Genomic DNA, 12,580 nt, shown 5'->3' with positions numbered 1-12,580 from the left:
TGAAAAAGATGAGACAACTGGATAAACATATTGGAGGCGATGAAACTTGATCCCTACTTCACACCATACTGAAAAATCATTTCCTGGGCTCAAGGGATCCTCCTGCCTCAGCCTCCTGAGTAGCTGGGACTACAGGTGCACACCACTGTGCCTGGCTTGGATTTATTTTAAGTGTCAAGTGTTTTTTTTTCTGTTTGTTTGTTTGTTTGTTTTGGCCCTGTATGGTGATTCATGCCTGTAATCCCAGCACTTTACAAGGCCGAGGTGGATGGATCACTTGAGCTCAGGCGGTTGAAGCTGTGGAGTGCTGAGATTTAACACTATGCTTCAATCTGGGCAACAGAGTGAGACCCTGTCTCAAAAGACAAAAAAATGCTTTTTTTTTTTCTTTGGAAGAAAATGTGGAAATTTAGCTCAAAACACAAATATTTGTCCATAGCAACAGTAGACACAGTAAAGTCTACATATCTGGAATGCTTAGCTAGTAGAATGGTTTCATTAAGTTAACTTCCTTGTCAATTAAAAAAAGGTTTTGCATTTTTCTCTATTGCTGAAAATACTAATATGTCTGCTTTCCTGTGTTGGTAAATACTGCATATAAACCCAAATAAATCTGTCTTTGTTTGGAGTGCCTTAGGCTTCTTTATAAAAGGGACACAAAGGCCGGGCGCGGTGGCTCACACCTGTAATCCCAGCACTTTGGGAGGCCGAGGCAGGTGGATCACCTGAGGTCAGGAGTTCAATACCAGCCTGGCCAACATGGTGAAATTCTGTCTCTACTAAAAATACAAAAAGTTAACTGGGCATGGTGGTGGGTGCCTGTAATCCCAATTACTTGGGAGAATGAGGCAGGGAGAATTGCTTGAACCTGGGAGGCGGAGGCTGCAGTGAGCTGAGATCGCACCACTGCACTCCAGCCTGGGTGACAGAGTGAGACTTTGTCTCAAAAAATAATAATAATAATAATGATGATGATGATGACAACAAAAGAAACCTATAAGGATTTTGACTGGGATCACACTGAGTCTATAGATTAGTTTGGAGAAAATCTTAATATTGCAAATCAAACTTTATCATCTTTTTAGTATTATAAATAGCTTACTACAGTAAGCCTTGCAGATATACATTTAAAATGCTATTGTTCTACAGGACAGATTTCTAGAAATGGGATTTCTAGATAATAGGGTATAAGCTAATTTAAAAATTGTAAAAATACGGCCGGGCACAGTAGCTCGCACCCGTAATCCCAGCACTTTGGGAGGCTGAGGCGGGCAGATCACAAGGCCAAGAGATTGAGACCATCCTCAGCAACATGGTATAACTCCGTCTCAAGTAAAAATACAAAAAATTAGCTGGGCATGGTGGCGCCCACCTGTAGTCTCAGCTACTCGGGAGGCTGAGGCAGGAGAACCACTTGAACCTGGGAGGCGGGGGTTGCAGTGAGCCAAGACCGCACCCCTGAACTGCAAACTGCAGCCTGGAGACAGAGCAAGACTCCGTCTCAAAAAAAAAAAAAAAAAATTGTAAAAATACATACAAATTGTCCTGATGGAGATTACTTTAAAACAATTTAAAAAACAAAACAAAACAAAACACCTTTATTTAGATGTTGAGAGCAAAATAAACAGGTACATAGTACAGTTTTTGCACTCAAAGTTCATGTCATATACGCTATATCCTTGGTGCATATACTGAAATGATCTGATAAAGTTGCATAAAAGTACACAGTATATACAGTTTCCTGAGATCTTATTTTCTTAAGCATTACTTACGTTATTGCATTTACGATTTCAAATACAATATTGTTGAACTCAGTTTATACATACAACCAATTCGAATGAAAGCTGCAGTACTGAGTTGTAACGTTTTTGTAATCAGTATTAATGGCATCATTTCTATACTCAGCATATTGATTGACATTATATTAGTTTGCATACAATAAAGTGAAACACTGAAAATAGTGCAGAATTATATTGATTGCTACCATTGCTTTTTTTTTTTTTTTTTTGAGACAGTGTCTCACTCTGTCACCCAGGCTAGAGAGCAGTGGCACAATCTCAGCTCACTGCAACCTCCACCTCCTAGGTTCGAGCGATTCTCCTGCCTCAGCCTCCCAAATAGCTGGGATTACAGGCACATGCCACCGCACCCGGCTGACTGATAACCACTTTTTAAAAATACTTTTTAAAAATCTAGGATGCTTTAAAACAATTTAATTGAATATACTGTTACAAAACAATTATTTCTGAAAGATTTGGTTTTAGCACTCTTTTACAATCGACCAAGTCAGCTAAAGGTTATTTATTTCTTTCTAAATTTTAACAATCCTAGCTAAGAGATGGTTTCGGATAGAATGACAAAGCACTGTCATCACTTCATCTCCTTGCTTTTTAAGCTTTTTTGACAACTTTAACAGGTACTTTGGACCACAGAGTGCAATCTAAACCTTATTTCAACTTATTTTATAATAAAGGATTTTTCAATTATATAAAGTTTTTTATTAAAAGGACAATAAATTAATTTGTTCATAATCTCCCTCCACCCTATCTGGTTTCTCATTTTGTTAACCTTCTAAGATAGAAGGTACTGTCAGGGATGGGACATAGATGGAACCCAGGCGTTTTTTTTTTTTTCTTTTTTTCAAGTAAGCCTAGGTCTTACTGTGTCACCTAGACTGGCGCAATCATGGCTCACTGCAGCTTTGACCTCCGAGGCTCAAGTAATCCTCCTGCCTTAGCCTCCTGAGTAGCTGGGACCACACAAGTGCATGCCACCACACCTGGCTAATTTTTATTTTTTTTGTAGAAACAGGGTCTCACTTTGTTGCCCAGGCTGGTCTCAAACTCCTGGACTCGAGCAATCCTCCTGCCTTGGCCTCCCAAAGTGCTGGGATTACAGGCATGAGCCACCACATTTGGCCTAAAACTAAGAACTTCTGTTCATCAAAGGACATCGTTAAAAAAATGAATGGCAAGCCAGAATGGGAAGATATCTGCAAGATATATATTCAACAAAAAACTCCTATGTATTCTATATTTTTTAAAAACTTCTACAAATCAATTTTTTAAAAAGATAATCCAATAGAAAAATGGGCAAGGGACTTAAGCACTCACAAAAGAAGACATCAAATGGCCAATAAACAGATGAAAATGCTCAATCTTGTTAGTTATCAGAGAATGCAAATTAAAACCAAAATGGAAGATCACCACCAGAACAGCTGAAATGAAAAAGACTGTTTTCCAGCATATTTACACAGAGTAGAAAAATAAAGACTCTCAAAATATAGGGCAAAAGCAACTTTCATAAGCTCCTTTCATAAGTTGGGTGACAGAACCAGACCCAGTCTCAAAAACATACATACATACATATATACATATATACATAAATCATAACTGCTATTTGTGAAAAAAAAGACTAATTGTGTTACTAATAAAACTCTACCTAGGAATTAAATAGCTGACCTGTCAAAATAGTTTCCCATTTTGTTATCAACAGCATTTCATTTTAGATTAATTAGTTTCTTGTGAGAGGTATACTAGAAAAAGAATTCCAAACTTACCTCTCTATTGGGTGTACCTTCATCAAGTTGCTCTGTAAATGAAGATGTCCTGCTCCTCGTTCTTGTTGGTGTTGAAGAATTGGAGGAAGTCTAGATTTAAAAATTATTGCACAAATTAGCAAGACTATATTGACCAGTGAACTATGTACTAGGTAGTCCTTCTCTCAGTCCACGCCCAAAGAATTCAGTGAAAGAAAGGAAAAGAGCAAAAACATGAAAAGCAGAAAAGGGTAACAAATATAATCAACTAGAAAATCCAGGCTACCTACCAGGTCCCTGGCCTAACTCTGCCACCACTAGAACTATGATCTTAGCTACATGAACTTTTTGAGAACTATGTGTCTCCATATATATAAAATAAAGTCATGATGCTAATGTAAGATGATAATATTAGAGAAAACTGAAGCCAGGTGAGGGGTACATAAAAACTCTCTGCACTACCTTTATAACTTTTCTATAAATCAAAATTATTCCAAAATTAGAAGTTCATCAAAAAAAGGCTGCCAATTCAATCTTTACGATCCCTTCTACCTTCTAGCTCTAACATTCAATAGTATGAAATGCAGATAAACAGCACTTGCCCACCTAATTAATGGCCTTGCTTTGAGCCTACCTTGAATACCACTGCTAAATACTGAGATGCTATTCCATTTAGCTCTGTAATTGACAGCCTGACTCCTATAATCCTCAATGCAAAACAACTCAGGAGAAAGGGCTCAAAATTTAAACAAGGGGTCCGGGGTCTACTCTAAGGTGACCTAAAAAAAACCCTAAAAGTATAAAACCAAAACTTCGAGATCCCCCTATACCCATAGCAAAATAGATCTGAACTCAGCTCTACTTTGAGAAATGAATGAGTCACGATACCTTACCTCTTTTTGTAGTCTGCACTTTACAAAAGGCAGTTAATAAATATTTGTTAAATAAACGAATGAATGAATGAACAAATGGAACTCTGGTCTGTCGTATCTGTGCACAAATTGCTGTGGCTAGGGTGGAACTGAGAGGTTGTGAGGAACAGTATACAAACAAACACATACTCTATATACACATATATACACACATATACACATACTCTATATACACATATATACATCTAGACAGATATACGTATTTAGCTTACGATAAAAATAACATTTTGCATCAGGATAGACATTGAATAAATGTTGGGACAACTGGCCATCCATATGGGGCAAGACACACATATCAGATCCTTACTTCATATTTAAGCTATATTAAAGATTTAAGTATTTTTTTAATTGAAATACAAAAAATACAAGAGTCTATTTCTACAATCTCTGAATGGGAAAGAGATTTTCATGTGAAACACAAATCAAAGCAGCAGTTTAACTGGGAGGTGAGGAAAAGCATCTACAAATATGACAAAAGTTTAATAACCTTTTTTCTGTAAATAGCTCTTGTAAGTCCGTAAGTTAGAACTCAGAAAACTTACTAATCCAATCTTCTTTTTATCTGAGACAGGGTAACCTGAGCTCCATCAATGAAACACATGAGACTTCGAGTCATAAGTGAGTGATGTGAAAAAACAGACATGCAAAAAAAGTTCATCATCTGATGACAATGGAGACAGAAGTTCATGCATCCACGCAGATATAAGCTGTGAAGTGAAAGACGTGATGCCAGTGCCAAGATGAAGCAGCTGCAACACAGAGCAGTCTCCCCAGTATAACTGAACGTAGTAATCAGCTCAGACTTTTAGGACCTCAAGGAAATTCTGTAGGCAAAAGAGTCTTCAATAAATTCTTTTTCTGCTTACCTAGATTGACTACGTTTTTGTTGCTTACAACTAAGAACTCCAACACCTTCTAAAAGATGAACCAGAAAAATTAATACAACAGATGAAATCAGCTATGTGCAGAAGTCACCTTCAGGGATGAGATATCCTCTCCCACCAAAGACAAAGCAGGAAGAATAAGGACTTAAAAATATAAACAAGAGTGGCGGCGTGCGCCTGTAATCCCAGGTACTCAGGAGGCTGAGGCAGGAGAATCGCTTGAACCCGGGAGGCAGAGGTTGCAGTGAGCTGAGATTGCGCTACTACGCTCCAGCCTGGGTGACACAGCAAGACTCCATCTCAAAAAAAAAGTATATAAACAACAAAATTAATGAATGTGAAATAAAGTTGAAGCCTTAGCAATGGTTTAAATGTCTAGAAAATATGTGACTAAAAGTCAACACTGCACTTAGAAAACAGCGAGGGAAAGCACAGTCACTGTGTAGTGTTAGTCTCAGTCTTGGAGATAATTTGAGCCTACCTTGAACACCACATTCAAATTACAAATGTTCAAAGAACATCAGAAATAGCTTTCATTAAAGCTAAGATAAATTCAGTAAACCCTTCCCACACCTAGAGCCATAATTTGCAAACCTTGCCAGCACCAGCTTCAAAGGCTGTAGGTGCCTCAAAGGCTGCCATTATGGAGGCAGTCTTTTGTATCTATGTATTTATAAATGATTATATGTAAGAACTCCTTTAATACAATGGTCACTGGATGATAAAAAGTTAGAAAAGTAATTAGAAAAGTACTACTAGACTACAGGACTAATCAACTCTCTCTGTTGTGATTCCATCAAGTCTAAGATTCAGCTTTTTTATTAATTCAGCTTTCCAAATATCCAGATGCCAGGAAAGGGCTACCTTAGACAGTGACCTTCCAACTGCTTACCTTATATCTCACTGCAAATCTTAAAAACTGGCATTATGTCTTACACCTTGGCCTCATATGTTCTAATCAGTAACTGAGAGCCTCATCAGCTCTGGAGAAACTGACAAAAAATCAAACGGGGTTTACAAAGTTTAACAGGTTCTAAAACATACTCTCCCCAGAAAAGTAGTACTATCTGGCAAAACGTGGCCTGATGGCTTGTTGATCTTCCTCCGGAGTTCAAAGAGTAAGGATTATACGAGAAAATGGATGTGAGTATAAAGTATAAAACAGTGCACAAAGAACTAACTACTTGAGCATTTGTCCCAGGTGCCGGGTTCCTTAATGGGCTATCCTCACTTCAAGATATAAAGGGATTTAGGTTCCTTCAAACCAAGCTTGAGCTGATTAATTGCAATAGCCATAAGAAACCTGAGTCAGCTTTCTAAGCTGCTAACCAAAAAATCTGACAGCTACATCCAGACCCACAATTAATATTTTATTGCTCACTACCTAATTATTAACTGACCACAGTTATACTCAATTTCAGTATAAGAAAAACCATTTTGGCCATGCACAGTGGCTTATGCCTATAATTCCAACACTCTGAGAGGCCAAGGCAAGAGGATCACTTGAGGCCAGGAGTTCAAGACAGCCTGAGTAACATAGTAAGGTCCTGACTCTACAAAACTTAAAAAAAGAAAACCATTTTGGCCATTGTGACAGGCAAAATCGTAAGACGACCCCAAATGACCCCTGCCCTGTGAATATAATGAGATATCACTCCCATAATTGTTACATTATAGGGTAAAGGGATTTTAAAGGCATATTTAAGGTTACTAGGTTACTAATCAGTTGACTATGAGTTCCTCAAAAGATTACCTGGATAGGTCTAAACTAATTACATAAGCCCTTCAAATATGGGTCTAGAGGGCAGAGAGATGTACTTCTGCTGTTCTGAAGAAAGCAAAATGCCTACAGGGGCACGTGGCAAGGAGCTGCTGGTAGCCTCTAGGAGTTGAAAGTGGTCAGCAAGAAATGAAGGCCCCAGTACTATAACCAGAAAGGACAGAGTTCTACCACAACCACGTGAGCATACAAAAGGGTCCTGAGCTCCAGATGAGAACGCAGCTTGGACAACATATTGATTTTAGCCTTGCAAGACCCTGAGCAGAGAACCCAGTCATGCCATGCCAGATTTCTGACCTACAGAACTATAAAATAGTAACTGGGTTATTAGGCACGAAGGTTGTGGTAATTTGTTATGCAACATTAGAAAATTAATCCAGTCATCCTTAGGAGGAAGTCTTGAATCCCTTGTCCCTACACCATGACTTTTCATTATACATCAAGGCTCTACTCAGATGTCACCCTGATCTTCTCCAGAAATGCCTTATTTTGCACAACCACAACACCCTGTACATACCACCATTACACTGAAAGTACTTGTCTCACAACTCCATTGTGTAGGGACTACATAGACCCTTCAAAGCAAATGCAACATCCAGCAGAGGGCCTAGGCATTCACCGTTCATAACTAATACCTGGTTCATTTCACTCTCCCTGCAACACCTATGGATTAGTCACGGCAGAGACATAGCCACTGAATCCTCATCACAGCACTGTTGTAAGTCACTGCCAAACCAATTTGACATCTCAGTTCTAAAAGAGCAAAGTAACTTGGGGTTAATTCTTCAAATAAACCTTTACATTTTAGGTACCAAACTTATTAAAGCCTTTCATCATGTTCTTAATAAACTCCTTCTGATCTAAATGTTTTCTCTGGGACTCATGCTTTCCCCAGTTTCATGACTGAAACTATTTAGTAAACCTGGATTTACATTAAGGCTATGTCCTTTCAGAAAGGACTCTTTTCCCTGTTATCTGTGGAACTGTTTGCTGGTTTTGTTTTTGTTTTTTAAATTTGTATCACATAAACTATTATTTTGCGGTCTCACTCTAAAAGAGTGAGGTCAGCAGCCATCTCTGAGCTGAGGGGAAAAAAAAAGGGATGATTCTGCAGGTGTAAGGAGGGGCTCATATGTTGTTTTTTTAACTTAATTTTTTTATTGTGATAAAATATACATAACATAAAATTTACCAGTTTAAACATTTGTAGGTGTACAGTTTAGTGGCATGAAGTACATTCACACTGTCATGGAATCACCACCGTCCATCTCCGGCACATTTTCATCTTTCCATACTAAAACTCTGTACCCACTAAACAGTAACTTCCCATTCTCTCCTCTCTCCAGCCTTTGGCAACAACCATTCTATTTTCTGTCTCTATGAATCTGACTATTCTAGGTACCTCAATTAAGTGGAGTCATGTATTCATCCTTTTGTATCTGTACTTCTATAATTTTTAAGTTTTAGAAGTATTTGAAAGGCTAAAAATGTTTTAAAATATTGTATTCATATATCCCAATAAATTACAATGTCTGTATTACTTCTTGATGTTTCTTTCATTGACTTAGTTCTGCAAGGAGTTTAAAAATCCAAAATAGATATTTATTGTTAAAACATAATTTTTTTTTTTTTTTTTTTTAAAACAAGTCCCCCTTTGTTTCCCAGGCTGGAGTGCAGTGGCACGATCTCAGTTCATTGCAACCTCTGCCTCCCAGGTTCAAGCGATTCTGCTGCCTCAGCCTCCAGAGTAGCCAGGATTACAGGTGTGCGCCACCACGCCCCACTAATTTTTGTATTTTTAGCAGACCTCAGGTGATCTACCCGCCTTGGCCTCCCAAAGTGCTGGGATTACAGGTGTGAGCCACGGTGCCTGGTCAGAAATGGGATTTTGCCATCTTGGCCAGGCTGGTCTTGAACTACTGAGCTCAAGTGATTCGAAGTGCTGGAATTACAGGTGTGAGGCCACCATACCAGGCCACATTTTTTGTTTCTAGGATCATAACAATTCACAAGCAGGGAGAAAGATATATGGCAGGTAGAAAGGAAGGTTACAAAATAATTATCAAAAGTAGACNTTTTTTGAGACCAAGTCTCGCTCTGTCTCCCAGGCTGGAGTGCAGTGGCACGATCTCAGTTCATTGCAACCTCTGCCTCCCAGGTTCAAGCGATTCTGCTGCCTCAGCCTCCAGAGTAGCCAGGATTACAGGTGTGCGCCACCACGCCCCACTAATTTTGTATTTTAGCAGACCTCAGGTGATCTACCCGCCTTGGCCTCCCAAAGTGCTGGGATTACAGGTGTGAGCCACGGTGCCTGGTCAGAAATGGGATTTTGCCATCTTGGCCAGGCTGGTCTTGAACTACTGAGCTCAAGTGATTCGAAGTGCTGGAATTACAGGTGTGAGGCCACCATACCAGGCCACATTTTTTGTTTCTAGGATCATAACAATTCACAAGCAGGGAGAAAGATATATGGCAGGTAGAAAGGAAGGTTACAAAATAATTATCAAAAGTAGACCACGAATGGCCAGGTGCAGTGGCTCATGCCTATAATCCCAGCATTTTGGGAGGCCAGGGCTGGCCAATCACCAGAGGTCAGGAGTTCAAGACCAGCCTGGCCAACACAGTGACTATACATATAATCCAAAAGGATTATTTTAAACCTTTTGTACACAGAGTGATTTTATTTGATCCAGATGCCCTGTCTCACCAGAAGCATTAAGCTATAGAAACAGAGCTCTTACATCTTAGCTTGTGACTAGCTTATTACTAAAAACAACCTCTTTGTTAATGAACAAAAACAACTCATTTTCATGAAAAGCTAAATGCTACAAATAAGAAAAAGTACACTCAGTAATTCACCAGCACCTTATATTATTCTTAAACTAGTTTTACCATCTGTGTATATAAATACACTTACATACAGATTCTTTTTCCCAAAACTGGGATCACATTTTACCTGCTGCTTCTGTCTTTTAACACAAATATCTTTCTGTGTTAATACTTTTCTGAAGTCTCTAACACTAGCTGCGTAACATCAGGCAAGTTACTTCACCTCTTTGAGCCTCATTCCTTCATCTATAAAAGAGGAATTATAGTATTATCTACCTCACAGGCTTATGTGAGATTAAATAAAATAATCTGTGTAAATACTAAGCAAAATGTCTGGTACATACTAAGGACACAATAAATGCTGACTTTTTATGGCTGCATAATAACCTATCAAGCATAACTAATTACCTGATAAAATTTATTTAACCAATTCTCTATTGGTGGACATTTCTGGCTAGTTTTTAACCTATTAAAACAACACTGACATGAAAATTCATAGAGCTAAATCTTTAATACATCCTAAATTTTCTTAGAATACATTTCTAGAAATGGAATCCTGGCTCAATTACATTTTATACACTCCCAAATGGAAGTGCCTTACATTCACTAACATGCCCATTTCCTCACATTCCTCATCTCTACCTCACTTTTAAAGTTTATCTTTGTTTCTTAATTAACAGTGTTTTGTAAAATTTTAAAAGACTGCAGTAAATGGTATGAAAAGGACAATCTTTACTACTTAAATTTTAACCACATTTACACTTGAGAAACGAAGCAACCCTTCAGTGCTGTGTTCTGATGTTTTTCTCAAGCACTGTTTTACTACACATGAGCTTTAAATTTAAAAATAACAACTTCAATTTATAGTTTCCGAATAAACCTAATGCAATCGTTGTATGTTAAGAATTTGGAAATGCCTCCAAGTTAGTCAAAACTCAGCTTTTCTTGCAACCGCAAGCAAAGACCAAAAACCCTAAAATTAAGGGACAGATCTGCTCAATCTGTTGAAATTCAAAAAGGCTGGGAAGAAATTAAGCAGAAACCATCATCTTCGCTGTTAAGACCCTGTGCTGCCAGCATCGAAACATCTCCAGTTAACGCTTAGGAAACTGTATCTTTAATACTACTAACACGCCTCCTTTTCCCTGGAAACGCATTTCCTAAAGCAACAGCATTCCTGAAAAACAAACATAACCCTGTCCGCAGAGCAGCAAGACTCAAAAAGCAGAGCAGAGTTCTAGACAGGCAGAGTGTCTCCCCCTCCGCCCGCCAGTCCCAGATCAACCAAGTTATGCGAAGTGACTAACTCGTGACAGCCTCGGGCGCTGGACGCCGGCCATGCAGCCACCTCTTTCATGTCCCACCGCTCCTACCAGCAGCCTGACCCAGGATGGCTCTACTCCCCAGCCTTCAATCCCTGGACCTGGGTTTGGAATTAAGAGACTTCCGTCAAGGGTCAGTTGTGCGGGATCCTGGCCATTTCACACAAAATCTCACGATGGGCATGAGAGAGGGGGACACCTCCAGCAGAGGTCAGATATCACAAGGGACCCGGGTTTTCCCACCCCGCCCTCATTCCCAGCGTGGGGTCTCAGATGGGTGGGGGAACCTCAAATACTGATCAGAAATCATGCAAGTTCGGAGTCTGGCCTTAGGGAAAAACTCTTAACGGAGATGGGATGTAACGAGGGATCCAGCCACCCCCATCCACTCATTACTGGATGGAGTTTTGCGATGGGAAAATCCAGGTCAGGAGTTACGGACGACCTGCACCGCCCGGAGCTCCTTCTGGATCCGGAGCTTGGGAAGAGTCCCCGGTTAGGGGTCAAAGGTCACGGAAGAACTTCCCCACTCCCCCCGCCTTTTTTGTCCGCGGGCCGGTTCAAGGGGTATTGGGAGCTAGGGGAGGAAAGCCGCGGCCATCGTACCTGACCAGGAGCCAGCGTCTGCTGGAGCTGCTGCTGCTCCTCGCTGATCTTTTGCTTCAGTTTCTTGAACATGGCGCAGCGTACGTAGGGTCCCGAGTGCCAATGAGACCTGAGGGGCGAGAGCCCGGGGAGTCCCGGCCGCGGCGGCTACAGCGACTTCTCTACACCCGAGACCGCGGGAACCGGGCCTCGCCGCCTCCTCCTTGAGCCTGCGGGCAAGTCCGGACACTCGTCCTGAGGATGTCGGCGTCGCCGCCGCCGCGTCTCTTTCTTCCGGGTGCCACTGGCTGGCCTCGGGCCCCCATCCAGCCCCGGGAGCCGCGGCGGCGACGACAACGGCAGCAGGTGAACTGTGCACCAAGGGCGCCTGCGCCGCCTACGTGGAGCTCTCCGAGGCTAACTACGGAGCACCGGAGGGGACAAGCACAATGTCGGGGCTCGCACATGCGCGCTCGGCCTCTCGCGCCCTAACTCACTGCGCTGGAGGACACAAGGTTCGGAGCTGCCTGATTTCGTTGGGTGCGGCCCTCGCGGCTCAGAAATGGAGCGAGGGCTAGTCTGAACACTACACTGACTCTCACCTGGGCTTTGACCCTGCGAAATCAGACGGGGAGAGTACTGCTTCTATTGATGGCAGCAGGGCCGACGGGCCCACTGCAAAGAACACAGGGATGAGCGTCCAGGATGGG

The 12,580-nt window shown here is 40.9% G+C and overlaps 1 protein-coding gene across 2 annotated transcripts in view; it reads right to left on the bottom strand.

The window, feature by feature from the left end:
* The window catches only part of GOLGA4 (golgin A4), a 119,677-nt gene extending 107,434 nt beyond the window's left edge, over positions 1 to 12,243 (bottom strand). The window contains exons 1-2 of one of the 2 annotated variants that reach the window (XM_017866586.1): positions 11,892 to 12,243; positions 3,560 to 3,649 (exon numbers count right to left, since the gene is read on the bottom strand). In XM_017866586.1, coding sequence (XP_017722075.1) covers positions 3,560 to 3,649; positions 11,892 to 11,963 — 162 coding nt within the window. In that variant the 5' untranslated portion in view covers positions 11,964 to 12,243. The remainder of the gene's footprint in view (positions 1 to 3,559; positions 3,650 to 11,891) is intronic. The other variant, XM_017866582.1, reaches the window with a different exon arrangement.
* Between the last annotated feature and the right edge of the window lie 337 nt (positions 12,244 to 12,580).

This window comes from Rhinopithecus bieti, unplaced genomic scaffold (genome assembly GCF_001698545.2).
Source record: "Rhinopithecus bieti isolate Rb0 unplaced genomic scaffold, ASM169854v2 scaffold_2432, whole genome shotgun sequence".
Classification (NCBI taxonomy): domain Eukaryota; kingdom Metazoa; phylum Chordata; class Mammalia; order Primates; family Cercopithecidae; genus Rhinopithecus; species Rhinopithecus bieti.
The sequence above is the reverse complement of the archived record's forward strand: the minus strand, read 5'-3'. Positions and strand labels throughout refer to the sequence as shown.